An 18,878-nucleotide genomic window follows, 5' to 3' on the forward strand; every position below is an offset into this window, starting at 1 on the left:
TAACAGCCTTTTCACTGCGCCAATTATGTGCAGGCTAAACAATGTTGGCGCAAGGACGCACCCTTGTCTAATGCCTTGCCTAATGGTGATTTTAGATGTAAGGTCCCCTCCTCTGCCCAATCTAACTTTTGCATATGTATCTTGGTGCAATACTCTCAGGAACCACAGGAGATCACCAGGAATTCCATATGCCTCCGAAACCTCCCATAAGGTGTATATTTGTACCAGATCAAATGCTGCTGGTAAGTCTATTAATGTAACGTAGAGGTGGTTCTGCCTCAAAGATACATATTTCCAGCATATAGTCATGAATCGAAAAACCTGGTCAAGGGTATTAGTTTTGGCCCTAAAGCCTGCCTGTTCTTCTGAAAGGATCGAGTGAGTTGTTATCAAGCCAAGATTGGAGTCTAGCCAGGACCTGCCTACAGAAGATCTTCTGGCTTGTGTCAATTAGGCTTATGGGCCTATAGTAGGCCGACTCGTCCCTATTTCCCTTTTTATGAAATGGGATTATGACCGCCCCTTGCCACGAGTAATGAATACCCTCACCCCTCAAGATAGCATTACTGAGGGAGTTGAGATAAGGGATCCATATGTCAGGTTGGGAAAGATATATATCACACAGAATATCATCAAGACCAGGGACCCTTTTCCCTTTTCATTTGTCTTAGGGCAATAGCTGTTTTATTTAGGGTAAACACCACTGCCTCCCTCCCTCTCTCTGCTGCCCAGTAGGTAAGCATTACATGTAGGAACACAATGCTCACTTGATAAACTCCAGTCATGTTCCTGTGGCCTATTCTTTATATTGCACCACTCTGCATAAAGGCCCTCAAAGTGTGTCATCCATTTCTCAGGAGCAATGACTAGCTCTAGATGGCAATCTGCCATATGCATTCCATCCGAGATGCCTTTCCAGAAGGTTTTCACATCACCTTGTGTAAGGGCTTCTGCTAGATCATCCCACTAAGTAATTTCCCATTGTTTCTTTGCCTCTGTCAGGGTAGCTTTGTAAGCCTTCCTGGCTATTACAATCTGAGCCTGGCAGTCTGACTTAACCGCTTCCAAGAGACTATTCTTGGCAGTCCTACACTTTCTGGTAAACCACCTAGGGGGCAATTTGGGACAAATACATCTCTTCACTGTCTTTATAAATAGTTTGCTTACATCTCTCATCAGTTGAGTATGCAGGTCTGGGAAATTTATGCTGCCTTTGTTTCCAAACACTAGTGGAGAAAGCTTTACATGAAAGAGGCTATAGATTTGGGTTAGGATCATACTATTATTCATAACAGCTGGCCATTTTAAATTCCTCCTATTCGTAGTAACCTGGACTATATCAACTTTGCTAGTTGGTTTCAAATTTGTGCATTTGAAAACACAAAAATCCAACATGACGCTTAATGCCTGATAGTCACTATCTACTCTAGCAATAATATCCATATCCAATAAAAAAGGGCCACAAGTTATTATCCAAGAAGATATAATCTATATGAGTTGTTATTATTCCTCTTTTTAAAGGTTGGGCATGGGGGGCAGTCAGATCATGTATTTCCATTTACTATTTTTATACCATGTGCCATACCTAGGTCCATTAATTGTATAGCAACATTGAAAGACTTACTTTTTCTCAGTAACATCTAGGAGCCCTAGTGTAGGAAGTTGGCTCTGTATGAACTATTTCAAAGTAAGGAATAGTATGCACAGAGTCCAAGGGTTCCCCTTAAAGTAAGATAGTGGCAAAAAGAGATAATTCTAATGCTCTATTTTGTGGTAGTGTGGTCGAGCAGTAGGCTTATCAGAGGGTAGTGTTAAGCATTTGTTGTACACACACAGGCAATAAATGAGGAACACACACTCAGAGACAATTCCAGGCCAATAGGTTTTTGTATAGAAAAATATATTTTCTTAGTTTATTTTAAGAACCATAGGTTCAAGATTTACAAACAATACGTTAAATGAAAGATACTTCCCTTAGGAACTTTAGGAACTTTGAATTAGCAAAATAGCATATACAGTTTTCACACAAATGACATATAGCTATTTTAAAACTAGACACAGTGCAATTTTCAACAGTTCCTGGGGGAGGTAAGTGTTTGTTAGTTTTTGCAGGTAAGTAAACCACCTACGGGGTTCAAGTTTGGGTCCAAGGTAGCCCACCGTTGGGGGTTCAGAGCAACCCCAAAGTTACCACACCAGCAGCTCAGGGCCGGTCAGGTGCAGAGGTCAAAGTGGTGCCCAAAACGCATAGGCTTCAATGGAGAAGGGGGTGCCCCGGTTTCAGTCTGCCAGCAGGTAAGTACCCGCGTCTTCGGAGGGCAGACCAGGGGGGTTTTGTAGGGCACCGGGGGGACACAAATCAGCACAGAAAGTACACCCTCAGCGGCACGGGGGCGGCAGGGTGCAGTGTGCGGGTTCGCAATAGGAATCAATGGGAGACCAAGGGGTCTTTTCAGCGATGCAGGCAGGCAAGAGGGGGGGGGCTCCTCGGGGTAGCCACCACCTGGGCAAGGGAGAGGGCCACCTGGGGGTCACTCCTGCACTGGAGGTCGGATTCTTCAGGTCCTGGGGGCTGCGGGTGCAGAGTCTTTTCCAGGCGTCGGGTCTTTGAAGCAGGCAGTCGCAGTCAGGGGGAGCCTCGGGATTCCCTCTGGAGGCGTTGCGGTGGTGACTCAGGGGGGTCAACCCTCGCTACGCCGGGGAGTCCTCCCTGTGGTGTTTGTTCTCCACAAGTCGAGCCGGGGGCGTCGGGTGCAGAGTGCAAAGTCTCACGCTTCTGGCGGGAAACGTGTGTTGTTTCAAAGTTGCTTCTTTGTTGCAAAGTTGCAGCCTTTGGGGAACAGAGCCGCTGTCCTCGGGAGTTCTTGGTCCTTCTAGATGCAGGGTAGTCCTCTGAAGCTTCAGAGGTTGCTGGACCCTGGGAATGCGTCGCTGGAGCAGTGTCTTTAGAAGGGGGGAGACAGGCCGGTAGGGCTGGGGCCAAAGCAGTTGGTGTCTCTGTCTTCTCTGCAGGTTTTTCAGTTCAGCAGTCCTCTTCTTCTTAGGTTGCAGGAATCTGAGTTCCTAGGTTCTGGGGAGCCCCTAAATACTGAATTTAGGGGTGTGTTTAGGTCTGGGGGGTTAGTAGCCAATGGCTGAGGGGAGGGGGGCACATTCCTATCCCTATTGGGGGAATCCTCCATCTGCAAGATGGAGGATTTCTAAAAGTCAGAGTCACCTCAGCTCAGGACACCTTAGGGGCTGTCCTGACTGGCCAGTGACTCCTCCTTGTTTTTCTCATTATCTCCTCCGGCCTTGCCGCCAAAAGTGGGGCCGTGGCCGGAGGGGGCGGGCAACTCCACTAGCTGGAGTGCCCTGGGGTGCTGTAACAAAAGGGGTGAGCCTTTGAGGCTCACCACCAGGTGTTACAGTTCCTGCAGGGGGAGGTGAGAAGCACCTCCACCCAGTACAGGCTTTGTTACTAGCCACAGAGTGACAAAGGCACTCTCCCCATGTGGCCAGCAACATGTTTGGTGTGTGGCAGGCTGCTAAAACTAGTCAGCCTACACGGATAGTCGGTTTAGGTTTCAGGGGGCACCTCTAAGGTGCCCTCTGGGGTCTATGTTACAATAAAATGTACACTGGCATCAGTGTGCATTTATTGTGCTGAGAAGTTTGATACCAAACTTCACAGTTTTCAGTGTAGCCATTATGGTGCTGTGGAGTTCGTGCATGACAGACTCCCAGACCATAAACTCTTATGGCTACCCTGCACTTACAATGTCTAAGGTTTTGCTTAGACACTGTAGGGGCATAGTGCTCATGCACTTATGCCCTCGCCTATGGTATAGTGCACCCTGCCTTAGGGCTCTAAGGCCTGCTAGAGGGGTGACTTATCTATACTTCATAGGCAGTGTGAGGTTGGCATGGCACCCTGAGGGGAGTGCCATGTCGACGTAGTCGTTTTATCCCTACTAGCACACACAAGCTGGCAAGCAGTGTGTCTGTGCTGAGTGAGGGGTCCCCAGGGTGGCATAAGACATGCTGCAGCCCTTAGAGACCTTCCCTGGCATCAGGGCCCTTGGTACCAGGGGTACCAGTTACAAGGGACTTACCTGGATGCCAGGGTGTGCCAATTGTGAAAACAAAGGTACAGTTTTAGGGAAAGAACACTGGTGCTGGGGCCTGGTTAGCAGGCCTCAGCACACTTTCAAATCATAACTTGGCATCAGCAAAGGCAAAAAGTCAGGGGGTAACCATGCCAAGGTGGCATTTCCTTACACCTAGTCTAGAAAATGACTCATTAGACTCAGTCTTGCCCATCTTTGGGGGCTATTTGTGTATTACAATCCCCTGCTATACTATTTACCGCTCCTTTGTGTAGTTTATCAAGCAGGTCAGAAAGTTTGTCAACCGTGGTAGAAAAGGAGCTTGATGAAACAGATCATACATATATGTTCATTATGACCACATACTTAAAGCCTTGCTTGGTAGATATATATATTTATATGGCTAAGAGATCACTACTCTCTGAGCGAACAACCTTTACTGAGGGGAAAAGGTCCAGCTGTAACCAGATCAAGAGGCCCCTTGAGGCCCTTCCTGCGGGCGAGGGGATGGCATTTTTGGCAAAGGTCATAAAGCCAGGCCTATGGACTTGATCAGTAGCCCATGTTTCCTGTAGGAGTATTATATGATGTGAATCTATAAAGTTTCCCCATTCAGGATCTGCAAGCTTAGCCTTTATACCAGCAAAATTCCAGGACAGTAGCTTTATGCAATCGGCTTCTACCATGGACATTCCCTGTTCGTCAGCAGCTTTATCTTTGATCTGGTTCTCCATGTACAATTTACTAGGCCGATCTGTTCGAAGATTTGGGATAACCTCTGGGGGAATTTCACCCTTGCTTATGGTCTTCAAGCTTACCATACTTTCCTGCTCTCTTCCCAAGATTTCCCTCTGTGCAGGCCCTACATTACTTGTAATGACCTCTTGTCAATCAACTTCCTGTTGTCCATCAATCCAGCCTTGTGCAAGATTGGTGGCATCTAGGGGCCTAATTTCATTTGAGTCACTAAAGTTTGAGTCTTCTTTGTAACATTTTTGGTGGCCCGAATCTCAGTTCGAGCGCTATTAGTCCCTCCACCAAATACTGGGACTTTAGTTTTATCCATGTTGTGTCATGGGAACTATTTGTATTGTTAAGGCACCTTGCATACAGGATGTCTTCTCTGATAACAGACCTGCAGCCTCTAGAATGTCTTATCCAGTGGATCACTTTGTTGGTAAGCGATTCTTGTGATTCCCTCCCTTCTGGTGGCAATTTGGGAAAATAATCATATGAATATCATATTGATCATTAAGTCCATTATTATTCCCCAGTCCTCTTTTGGCTATGTGGATAATTCCCGAGTAAGTTTTCCTCTGGTCATGCTGTGGGTTGCTGTTTGTCAATTCCCTAAGTGAATTGACTTGATCCATGGATATATTGCCCCTTATATTCCAAGTTTCAGTCAAATCTTCTTTGGCTGTGCTACTGTGGTCAACTTGAGGAGCCACGTTCTCATGTTGGTAGGATCTAGTGTGTGTTTTTTTTTTTACAAATATTGATCTCTTCCCATCCCACAGATCTTCCCTTGGCTTATTAGTTTCCCTGCCCAGTGTTGTTAATTTATTCAATTTGCTATTTAAATTGTCAGCCAATCAATTTATGCAATCCCGTAAATGCGTAATTTTGTTCTTTAGGGATTTCAACTGATCGATGAGAGGGATACTATCTCTATTGGGGGGATGCCTAAACGCCATAGTTTCTACCTCAATGGGCTCTGCGGTATCCAATACTGTGTAGCTATAGGAGCATTCCACTGTGTTAATTTTAGATGGGATTTGCTCAGACATGCAGTCTGAGTCTATCATTTCAGGGGATGCCGAGTTGGGTAGAGGGGGGAGATATTCCTACTTGATGTATCCTTACTGTTAAGGTTGGGGGGGCCGCACCTTTTTAGTTTGTTGGAGAAAGGGCCTAATTCCCTTGTGGTGTAACCCTTTGGATTTAACCTTAGGAGCAGACCCATTACCTAACTTGCCATGGAGTTTGTCTTTATGAACAAGTAACACCTCCACCTCCTCAATTAACTCCTCAGTCTCTGCCAAAGTACAATTCTCTGCCACGTGTCTAAGGATTTTCTTCACGCTTCCTCGCCCCAAGGGTACATCCATCGCTTTCCGTTTTACTATTGCCTCTTCACTCTAGTTATCGGTATGGCATACAAAACTGAATACAGATAAAGTCTTGATTTGGATATATTAATTTGTGCAATAGAGTTCTAGGTACCGGTACAAGATCTAAACAGCATGCCAAGCTATTGCATTACCTTATTTCAATTGCACTGGACACTCCAGACCAGTGATAAGAACTCTGAATTATATGTCAGGCTGGCATGTAATTCTAGTATGATAAGGACAGAGAGATTGGCTAGCGTGAAAAATAGGCGCCTGGCATCATGCAGCCCGAAACCTCAGGTAGGACCTCCCTGGGGACCAACCAACCAAAGGGGGTGGCCCTGCTCTGGCTTTTCCTGATGCTGACAGGCGCAGGACGGGCCCGCCCTTGGCCCAAGCTTTTCCCACGCGTATCCTGTGCTGTGGGAGTCAAGAGCTTGCTATAAAGCACCAGTAACCCAGCACAAGTGAGGTGGAGCCTTGGGCCGCCTCCAGTGTCCCAAGAAGAATGCTGGGACCTGTAGTCCTCCTGCCTCCTGATTTCTCACTGTCTTGCTGTCCCACGCTGCAAGAGTCAAGAGCTTGTTATAAAGCACCAGTAACCCAGCACAGGTGAGGTGGAGCCTTGGGCGGCCTCCAGGAACCCAAGAAGAATGCCAGGGGTGTGGAATTTATTAAAATATCTACTTGTCCAGGGGACAGGTTGCTTCTCAAATCTACTTGTCCTGTAAAAAGATCTACTTGTCCCTTTGGTGCCATGTAGTGTGGCAACAAATTATGGCAGCAAACTCATTATGTAAGAGCTCGGATAATAGCCTCTCTGATTATGCCAGGGCTACTACCATAGTAGGGCTTGAATACTTGCAGTTTCAATCCCTACTGTAGCAATTTCCTTATTTTGCCACCTTTCTGCAGATCTGCATACTGGGGCTGGAGGAAGCAGTAAGCAATAGTTCCAGGACTGGAATGCCTTTGAGTCCGCAAACCTACTAACCTGCATGTTTTAAAGATTTTCACCAGCTTCTCTCTAATATTTTCCCATAATAAGAAAGGTTGGACATTTACTCCTGACAATGGCAGAATTCGAACTTCTTCCAGGGTTGGGAAGAAAGTGGCTGGAGGGAAAATGAACTTGCAAATGCTCAATAGATTTTCACATGAGCAAATCTACACATGCGTATTTACCCATGCTAAAATACAGTTCACAAATATTTTATAGGGGTACGGCAGATACCATAGGTGCACTTTTGTGACTTTCTTTAAGAATTTGGGGCCACATGTAGGTAGGTTCAGATTTGCGACCCGCAAATTGCTAGTCAGAGCGACTCGCAATTTGCGAGTCGCAAATCCTAATGTAGGATGGTGTCCCTGACACCATCTGTGATTCGCAAGGGCTTCGTAAATGCTCACCTCAAGAATATTCTTGAGGTGGGTCGCAATTTGCGATCCCCTTGCGAATGGCGGCCCTCACAGGGATGGTGGCCTGCTGGAGACAGCAGACCACCATGTTGGTGACTGCTTTTCAATAAAGCAGTTTTTTTTGTAATGCAGCCCGTTTTCCTTAAAGGAAAACAAGATGCATTACAAAAACGAAAAATGAAACGTTTTTGTTTCATTTTTCCAGAGCAAGCAGTGGTCCGCAGGACCACTGCCTGCTCTGAAAAAATGTTTACAGTGACATTCCCACAGGGACCCCTTCCCTTTTGCAAAAGTGTTAGCACCCATTTGAAATGGGTGCAAACTGCGATTGGTTTGCGCCCGGGGTCACAAAACAATCCTACATTGCACTGCGAGTCGCAATTAGGAAGGGGTCGCAAACCCGTTTTGCGATTCAGTAAACAGGTTACCGAATCGCAAAACTGGGTTTGTGCATCGCAGTGTGCTTTTTGCACGTCGCAAACAGAGAAAGTCGCTGTTTGCGACATGCAAAAAAGCTACCTACATGTGGGTCTTGGTCCCTAATTAGGTCTGGTGTTAACAAAGACATTTTGTGTTTATTAAACTTCTATTTCTCTCTCTTTCGGCTGGCTTTACTGTGAGTGATCGCACTCTGCTCTTCCACAAGGAGCATATTGGCACACAAAGTCGTTTTGTTCAGTGTCGGGAACTACAGTGGCAATCAGTGACGTAACGAAACTGGAGGGTGCCTGTAAAGAAATGGCTCCCTGTTGCAGTTACCCCCCACTTTTTGCCTGATACTGATGCTGACTTGACTGAGAAGTGTGCTGGGACCATGCTAACCAGGCCCCAGCACCAGTGTTCTTTCACCTAAAATGTACTTTTGATTCCACAATTGGCACACCCTGGCATCCAGGTAAGTCCCTTGTAACTGGTACCCCTGGTACCAAGGGCCCTGATGCCAGGGAAGGTCTCTAAGGGCTGCAGCATATCTTATGGCACCCTGGGGACCCCTCACTCAGCACAGACACACTGCTTTCCAGCTTGTGTGTGCTGATGAGAACAAAACGAGCAAGTCGACATGGCACTCCCCTCAGGGTGCCATGCCAACCTCACACTGCCTATGCAGTATAGATAAGTCACCCCTCTAGTAGGCCTTACAGCCCTAAGGCAGGGTGCACTATACCATAGGTGAGGGCATATGTGCATGAGCACTATGCCCCTACAGTGTCTAAGCAAAACCTTAGACATTGTAAGTGCAGGGTAGCCATAAGAGTATATGGGCTGGGAGTCTGTCAAAAACGAACTCCACAGCTCCATAATGGCTACACTGAATACTGGGAAGTTTAGTATCAAACTTCTCAGAATAATAAACCCACACTGATGCCAGTGTTGGATTTATTAAAAAATGCACACAGAGGGCATCTTAGAGATACCCCCTGTATTTTACCCAATTGTTCAGTGCAGGACTGACTGGTCTGTGCCAGCCTGCTGCTGAGAGACGAGTGTCTGACCTCATGCGGTGAGAGCCTTTGTGCTCTCTGAGGACAGAAACAAAGCCTGCTCTGGGTGGAGGTGCTTCACACCTCCCCCCTGCAGGAACTGTAACACCTAGCAGTGAGCTTCAAAGGCTCAAGCTTCGTGTTACAATGCCCCAGGGCACTCCAGCTAGTGGAGATGCCCGCCCCCTGGAGACAGCCCCCACTTTTGGCGGCAAGTCCAGGAGAAATAATGAGAATAACAAGGAGGAGTCACTGGCCAGTCAGGACAGCCCCTAAGGTGTCCTGAGCTGAGGTGACTCTGACTTTTAGAAATCCTCCATCTTGTAGAAGGAGGATTCCCCCAATAGGGATAGGAATGTGACCCCCTCCCCTTGGGAGGAGGCACAAAGAGGGTGTACCCACCCTCAGGGCTAGTAGCCATTGGCTACTAACCCCCCAGACCTAAACACGCCCTTAAATTTAGTATTTAAGGGCTTCCCTGAACCTAAGAATTTAGATTCCTGAAACTACAAGAAGAAGAAGACTGCTGAGCTGAAAAAACCCCTGCAGAGGAAGAACAGAAGACACCAACTGCTTTGGCCCCAGTCCTACCGGCCTGTCTCCTGCCTTCCAAAGAACCCTGCTCCAGCGACGCTTTCCAAGGGACCAGCTACCTCTGAATCCTCTGAGGACTGCCCGACTTCAAGAAAGACAAGAAACTCCAGGGGACAGCGGCACTGCTCCAAAAGAACTGCAACTTTGTTTCAAGGAGCAGACTTAAAGACCCCTGCAACTCCCCGCAAGAAGCGTGAGACTTGCAACACTGCACCCGGCGACCCCGACTCGACTGGTGGAGAACCAACACCTCAGGGAGGACCCTCCGGCGACTCCGAGACCGTGAGTAACCAAAGTTGTCCCCCCTGAGCCCCCACAGCGACGCCTGCAGAGGGAATCCCGAGGCTCCCCCTGACCGCGACTGCCTGAACTCCATTTCCCGACGGCTGGAAAAGACTCTGCACCCGCAGCCCCCAGCACCGAAAGGAACGGAACTCCTGTGCAGGAGTGACCCCCAGGAGGCCCTCTCCCTTGCCCAGGTGGTGGCTACCCTGAGGAGCCCCCCCCTTGCCTGCCTGCACCGCTGAAGAGATCCCTTGATCTCTCATTGAAATCTACAGAGAACCCGACGCTTGTTTGCACACTGCACCCGGCCGCCCCCGCGCTGCGGAGGGTATACTTTTTGTGCTGACTTGTGTCCCCCCCGGTGCCCTACAAAACCCCCCTGGTCTGCCCTCCGAAGACACGGGTACTTACCTGCTGGCAGACCGGAACCGGGGCACCCCCTTCTCTCCATTGAAGCCTATGCGTTTTGGGCACCTCTTTGACCTCTGCACCTGACCGGCCCTGAGCTGCTGGTGTGGTAACTTTGGGGTTGCTCTGAACCCCCAACGGTGGGCTACCTTGGACCCAAACCTGAGACTTGTAAGTGATTTACTTACCTGACAAAACTAACAAAAACGTACCTCCCCCAGGAACTGTGAAAATTGCACTGTGTCCACTTTTAAAACAGCTTATTGTGTTTTATGTAAAAAGTATACATGCTAATGTAATGATTCAAAGTTCCTAAAGTACTTACCTGCAATACCTTTCAAATGAGATATTACATGTAGAATTTGAACCTGTGGTTCTTAAAATAAACTAAGAAAATATATTTTTCTATAACAAAACCTATTGGCTGGATTTGTCTCTGAGTGTGTGTTCCTCATTTATTGCGTGTGTGTATGTACAACAAATGCTTAACACTACTCCTTTGATAAGCCTACTGCTCGACCACACTACCACAAAATAGAGCATTAGTATTATCTCTTTTTGCCACTATCTTACCTTTAAGGGGAACCCTTGGACTCTGTGCATACTATTCCTTACTTTGAAATAGTGCATACAGAGCCAACTTCCTACAGTGCCCCTTTGCAAAGAACATGGAGGAGGCCCCCTCTCCAGACCCACTCAGGGCAGGTGCTGTGCTGAAGGGGCCCACTGGAGGGAGGCTGCGGAGCCTTTGTTATGCCACTGGTGGCAACGTGTGCTTTTAGAGTTCAAAAACTTTTTTTTTTTTTTGTTGCCATTGTTTGTTACAATGTTGAGGGCCTGGTAGCTCCCACAACAATAAAGTGTTACAAAAGCCATGTCAAAACAAGACACGCATTGATGAAACTGAAAGACTTAGAAAAATGTCAGATCAGTTGGCTTTGTCAGTGTTTGTTTATTTTCATGCTTCCCATAATCGTGTTGAAAATGGTTACACTGATTTTCAATTAGAAATATTTTTGGGAAATACTAGCATGCTTCAACACATTTGACTAAATGACACTTCATTTGCATCTAATCAGAGAGCATTCTGGGAGCATTATACTTAGCCTCATAGCCTAAACTTTTCAAACATGTGTATACACGTTTTTTTTTTTTGTACTGGAACCAACGTCAGTAGTGAAGTGTGACCTTAAAACATTTATTTACAGCACTCACCCTAATAATGAAGACTTTCAAATAATGAACCATAAATACAAGTTCGAACAGCATTATCTTTTGGAAACATTACCTCAACTGCAGAGAGTTCCACTCTCTGTAAACAGGCAGCCAAAGGGTTTGTGCTGCAGAGGGTTGGGCCTACTTGTCCCAAGGACAAAGTAAACATACAAACTTGTTGCCCTTGACCCCAAACAAGATGTGTCGGGCGTGTAGTCCTCCTGCCTCCACAGGAGTGAAGAGCTTGCTATAAAGCACCAGTAAGGGACCCTAGAAGAATGCTGGGACCTGCCTCCCACTGTCTTGCTGTCCCACACATAGGAGTGAAGAGCTTGCTATAAAGTAAAAATAACCCAGCACAGTTGAGGTGGAGCCCTGGGCTGCCTCAAGAGACCCAAGAAGAATGCTGGGACCTGTAGTCCTCCTGCCTCCCGATGTCTCACTATCTCAAGAATGTTAATTTGGGCATGATATTGGGCTTTCAATGCAATACAAAATCCGCAGGTTCCCAGCATCCATAAATACCCATCTACAAGATATCGAAGGGGATCCCGCATTCAATCTGAAATGATGTAGCATGCATAAACTCCTGCCTCTATAACTGGTGCTGAGTTATTTAATTGGTAAAGTGCCTTAAGTTCTAGAATATTCCTGAACTGTGCTATGGAATGACATGGTTGGGCATATATTTTGAATTGTTTCACAATTTTGTTATTCTGTACCATTGCATTTAATCATTTATACATGAAAAGAAACAGCACGAAAAGCACTGTTTACTACATACTAAGCAGACTAAATATTTGCTAAACTGTTTCATATTTTATTTTCAGTGAGGAAAATATCCGAAGTCTCTGCCTACCAGACTTCCCTGAACCAGCCTACCTCTTTTGGAAATACCTCGACTTGGCAACTTTCTTTCTGCTGTATGTTTTGCCTCTTTTTATCATATCAGTTGCCTACACAACAGTGGCCAAGAAACTGTGGATGCGCAATGCCATCGGAGATGTGACAACTGAGCAGTACGTTGTGTTGAGAAGGAAGAAGAAAAAAACTATTAAAATGTTGATGCTTGTGGTCGTGCTCTTTGCAGTATGCTGGTTTCCGCTGAACTGCTACGTTGTCCTTCTGTCGAGCCAAACCATTCGCACCAACAATGGTCTTTATTTCGCCTTCCATTGGCTTGCGATGAGCAGCACCTGTTACAACCCCTTCATTTACTGCTGGCTGAATGATAATTTCCGAACTGAACTGAAATCATTGATCAGTATGTGTAAAAGACAGTCTGGACCTAGGGAGCACATGCTGCCCTCTACTGTTCCGTCATACAGAGTCGCCTGGCCCGAAAGCGGCCATTTTAAGCGGTCTCAAGTCTCTAATGCGCTCCCTTCAACCTCAAACATTCAGTCAGGGAAGACTGATCTCTCTTCGGTGGAACCAATTGTACCTGTGAGCTAAGTAACGTGTAAGGGTGAACTATCAAGTTGTACCAAAGGCTCGCTCTTGAAATTGTCGCCAAGAAGACAAGAGATGATGTGGAGCAAGACCATATCTTAAATCCATGCTTGTGTTCTTTTGTACCTTTCTTGATTGCTTTGCTTAGTAAATTACCCATGCTCAGTAAGCACTAAATCAGATCACTAGATTAGATATGAATATATAGGTCATTTCTATGACAGGATGCCCAGCTCCTTAGAAGACCTACCCACATCTGACAAGCTGGGAGTAGGAAACTGGCTAATGTGCAATTATATGAATTTGGAAATGGTCTTATCAATGCTTAATTTGTATAAGTAAATAGTAAATAAATGCTTGGACCCGAGGAGTTCATGTTTGGCGCTACTGAATACTGGGTTGCCAAACACCATGCCTGCCTACGTTTGATTCCACCTAATGGCTCTCTCTTTCAGAATGCTATACTCTCTGTTTCTTTACCTCACATCTTGCAGGTTCTGTCATAATTCCTTTCTCCCTTTGTGACCGTTAGGTTGGAGTAGGGTTTCCATCCCGCCTCCGATATTGTTAAAGGGCAATCAGACTCACGCATTATAAATCCATAAATGGAAGCAATCATAGTTTAGCTAAATACTGTGGGCCAAGGAACATTTGGGTCAGAAGTAGCCCACAGACAGCTCTTAATTTCTAGCATTTCGACCTCTACTTATTATAAACATAATTTCATTAACAGTCTCTCTTATGCGTTCTCTTAGAGCAAATTAGAGTTATAAGGAAGAAGACCATGGCTTAGGAGCAAGAAAAAAGTTATTAAAAGTATATTTGTGCCAATGTCACTACCAGGTGATGCCACGTGACACCCAAGAAAGACTGATGTATTTGTCTCTACCCACATATGTCCTCTGAAGAAAATTTTCTAAAAACCTTTACCAAATGCTGAACTTTGGTTAACTTACCAGATAGATCTACTTTCAAAAAAGTGGTTTAAGGCATGGTAACATTTCTGCGAGTGGAAATGTTGCATGTCTAGGAATTGGTCAATGAAATACCATGATACACATCTTGTTTTATTCTGAAAAAGTTTTTTATCAACTGAATGTATTTTATAATACAAACCTGTAAATATTGATGTAAGCAAAAACAACCATGTATAGAAATTGTGATGAAACTATGTGATGGTCTTTGATTTAAACAATAAAGATTTTTCACTTTACCTTGGACTGGTCATGGTTTAGTTATGACCAAAAAATAAAGGAGTCTATTGTAGCAGAAGGAGAGAATAAGGCATTGATAAGTATTTATGAGTTACCGACCCGCTTGAAATGTTTCAAAAAAGTGTCCTATGATGTTCAATATATTGTACATTGCATTGTACCATATTTGCAAAGTTTAAAACTCATTAGAGGCTTCAATAATACTTGAAGATTAGTTGTTTTAAATTCCACCAATGGTTCCTTAAGCGTACCAGAAATAGGTTTCTTAGAAAATATACTACAAAAACTGAAAAAATATGTTAGCCAGATACATTGTAGTAAAGGTGAACGGCTAAACATGAACGGTACGATGATAGTATTCAGCATTATTACAATATAAAAAATTTAAAAGTTTGCATTCACTTTAGGGAGATATAGCACAATAAAATGATATAGCCTTGCAGTGAGTTACTTTTCTTCTCATATAATGTGAGGAAACTCCCGTTTATCTATGGTTGGAGTGATTCAATTAAATGCAGTGATAGTGAAGGAAATCCAGGTTGTTCAAGCATGTATGAAACGTGGCTTTGGTGCCGTGTTTAGTTTACGCAAGATTATCAGAAGTTCTAATATGTGAAAAAACTTGTGGCTAGAACTTTCATCAAATGCTCGCCTATCCAGCATCATCTTTCAGGCTGTTGGCAGCAATGCTCCATTCTTAGGCAAACTCCTGTTACAGGAAACAGTCCTCATAACTCCATTTGGGGCAGCAGCACCATTGGCTTTTGAGCTTGATAAGACAAAAGCTGAAATTGCTACCTAGTTTACAGGGCCACTTGAAATGTCCAGTCATTGGCAGCTGATGCCAGGCCAGCCAGCCACTCAGAATTTTTGCACCACCTAAAATGTTGGAATGAACCAGTAAAGCCAAATTGCATTTACCTTTAGTTCTGTCCCATGGTAATGAGCATCCAGGGATGTTCACAGTGTCTGATTACACAGCGATAGCCAGCATCCCATAAGAGTGCCTACACATACTTGTTTCCTTATCAGATAGCCCTTCAGCCCATCTGAGGTAGTTGCTGAACTTCAGGACTCCCTTACAGAAGTAACCACAGTACTCAGGGTGTGTGTAGGTAAGACATCAAAGCCCAGATTTATACTTGATTTGTGCTGAATTTGTGTCATTTTTTTTACACTGTTTCAGCGCAAACTTAACTCCATATTTATATTTTGACCCTATACCCTTCTAGCGTCAAAATATTGGAGTTAACGTCATTTTTTAAATGCGTGAAACCTCCTTGCGTCAATGAGATGCAAGATGGGCGTTCCCGTCCAAAAAGTGACTCTAAGCTCCTAGTGCCATATTTATCCACCCGGGCAAAAATGACACACGGGTGAGAGGCAGGCCCAAAAAATGACGTTAACTCCGATTTGCGTCAAATTTTAATGCCTGGGTCAGACCAGGCGTTAAAATGAGGCCCACCCACCACTACTTAAGAAAAACGCACAGAAGCAACATCACTAACGCACAGGACAGGATGGAAGTGCTACTGCTACAGCTTGTGAGACGATGCAGAGGATGCAACAGCAACCACCACCACTACAACGCGGTCCACAAAGGCAACGCAGCAGGCAGGAGAGGATATTATGAAACAGGACAACCCTCCTTGGCCTCAGGGAACAAGAATACAGACTCAACCGGCAAGCCATACTACACCTGCTGCACCACATTGAGCCACAGATCACAGCCAGCCTGCAGAGCCCACACAATATACCACCTGTGACATAGCTGGTAGATGCCCTGCACATGCTGACAAGTGGCTCATTTCAAACAACAGGTGCCCTGGTTGCTAGTGTGTCACAGCCGTCATTCTCGGTGTTCCTGCCTAAGGTGTTAGAGGCAGTTAACTCTCTGACACCTCACTACATCAGCTTCCCCAACACCCAGCAAAAGCAGCAGGAGATAAAACGGGTTCTATCAATTTTATGGCTTCCCGCATGTGCTCGGTGCAATTGATTGCACCCATGTCCAACTTGTTCTACCTGCAGCCACAGCGCATCTATACCAGAATCGCAAACCCACATATTCCATAATTGTGCAGGCCATAGTGGACCACTGGGGACTATTTACAAATATTTTGGCCAAGTGTCCTGGGAGTGTCCATGATGCCTACATATTCCAGCACAGCAGGATCAACGAAAACATCCAGGATGGCCAATATGGAAATGGCCTATTTGTGGGTAAGTCAACAAACCTAGCCATTTACACACAACACACCAACCCTGTAGGACACACAAGACATACACCACTCAAAAAACACATGGGCAGGGTAACACAGATGTGCAGGTAAACACACATATGCACCATGCTGCAGTACAACACAATCAGTGCATACCACAAACACATACACCCACATGTACGTGACACACCCACAACTTGACAGGCACACCACGTGAAGGACAGGTGCAGATATGTACCATTTGCAAACAGAAGATGTACACAGACCACTACAAGTGCCCCACAGGTTGCTCACTAAATACACTTCACACACACAGAACACCAAACAAAGAACAGCACAGCAATGTCAATGGCATACACCATGCTCATGTAACGTAAGTCACACATAGGCACAGATCACTCAAATCATGCCATGCAAGTCTCCGTCAGAACAAACAGACAATTGGTGCCAATACCAACTACATCTCATCAACATATACCTGACTTACCTGTAGTGTGCATATACAACTGCCTGATGCATTGGGTCACACACATAGGAATACAACATCAATGGCCATCACATACCATGTGCCAGATGTGGGAGAAGTGGCACCACACCTACTGTATTGCCACCTCACATGCACCACTTACTGACCCACAACACCATCATGTCTGTATCGTAAACAATAAATGGCCCACCATGGGGCAGAGTCACTGTTAGGCAGTGCAGATCATGGATGCCATAGTGGGACCTCCTGTAGGAGTAATTAGGGCATCCCTGACCTTACATGCACTGTGCTAAGGGACACATTTGCTAAGTAGCTGAGCTCCATCCCATAGCCTGCACTGTGCATGTGTGGACAGTATAAATGCTTTGGAATGTTTTGGAAGATAGGAGAGTCACTGGTAGTGATATTGATAATCCTGAAACAATGGGATACACACCCTTGGATACCTTATGGCTTGCACAAACATCACCTGCCACTCAGGATCACTAAGGGGCTTATGTAAGAGCCCCCAGTGCCATTGGCGGATGACCACTCTTTGTGACTTGAAGCCACAATGGAAATCGACCACCCTCCCATGCAGCACTTAGCGAGGAAGGGGCTTGCAATGTGTATAGCTGCAGGTCTGCCACCACAAGGTACATAGCATTATGATGCTGACATGGTTGTAGGTGTCACCTAAAACCTGAGGCATTGCCAACATCAAGCACCACCCAAGGGATCCCGTTTGCAGGTTGCAATAAGGAAATAGACTGTGAATTGATCTCATATGAATGTGCCACCTATGCATGCTGCATACTGCTGCACACACAGAAAGAGCCAATTAGCCATCAAAAATGTATATGTATAGAGAGGTGTCCATACCTGCATAGATAACATCCACCTCCACAGTGCAGCTAGCCAAGCACCCTGTTGCAAGGTTGGTAATCTTGGTGCACGGCTGCATATTAGGCACTGACGTAGGGGACAACAAAGGGTTGCCTAGTAAAATGTCACACATGGTGCATTCCTGCATATTCAAAATGTTGTAACACAGTGCTGCCAATGTTGGAGCTGCGTTGTGCATTCTCACTTACTCATTAAAATGGGCCTAAGTGTTGCACTTCATCTGGAATGACACATGTAAAAACGACTGTGATGTCCAGGCTCAGTAGGGCTGCCACATTGTCACCACATCTGACCCCATTGTGTTGTGAGGATATGTCATGTCCCACCTAGTGATAGCACACTGATACAAAGGTGCACTACACAACACATAGTACATACATAATGTGCATCAGTTAGGATTCCAAAATATATGTCCCAGGTCCTTGAGCCAATACCCAAGATTGTCATGTTTAACAACACAGTGCTAAGAATCTTTGCACAAGGCCAGGAACTCACACCATACCACAAACACATATGAGACACAACCAAATCAAAATAACAACCGCCATGCAACATTACAAACCTATTGCAAGTCTAAACAACAACGTACACCTTTTATCTCTTGAAGGGGATCACGGTTATAGCGTACAGCCGTGGATAATGAGCCCATTTGCAAACCCGAGCACAGCAGCAGAGCGTACATATAATGAGGGACACTTCAAGACACGCAATATCATGCAAAGGACCTTTGGCATACTGAAAACAAGATTCAGGTGCCTGGACCTGACAGGAGGCAGCCTTCTATATGCCCTACACATTGTGTGCAAAATCCTCCTGACATGTGCTGTCCTGCACAACATATGTTTGCAGATGAACGTCCCGATGTATGACCAGGTAGATGACCTGCCTGAGGAGGAGGAGGAGGATGATGGTGGTGATGATATGGAGGGAGATCAGCACAACACAGCTGCTGGGGTACGCCGGAGACAGCACATAGTTGACATCTTTTACTCTTAAGAATCACTGAATTCATGT

The 18,878-nt window shown here is 45.5% G+C and overlaps 1 protein-coding gene across 1 annotated transcript in view; it reads left to right on the forward strand.

Moving 5' to 3' along the window:
- Window positions 1-14,268, forward strand: part of GPR83 (G protein-coupled receptor 83) — a 149,336-nt gene extending 135,068 nt beyond the window's left edge. The window contains exon 4 of the mRNA XM_069202429.1: window positions 12,435-14,268. Coding sequence (XP_069058530.1) covers window positions 12,435-13,059 — 625 coding nt within the window. The 3' untranslated portion in view covers window positions 13,060-14,268. The remainder of the gene's footprint in view (window positions 1-12,434) is intronic.
- The last annotated feature ends 4,610 nt before the right edge of the window (window positions 14,269-18,878 follow it).

The sequence above is a fragment of the Pleurodeles waltl genome, chromosome 8 (assembly GCF_031143425.1).
Source record: "Pleurodeles waltl isolate 20211129_DDA chromosome 8, aPleWal1.hap1.20221129, whole genome shotgun sequence".
Lineage (NCBI taxonomy): Eukaryota > Metazoa > Chordata > Amphibia > Caudata > Salamandridae > Pleurodeles > Pleurodeles waltl.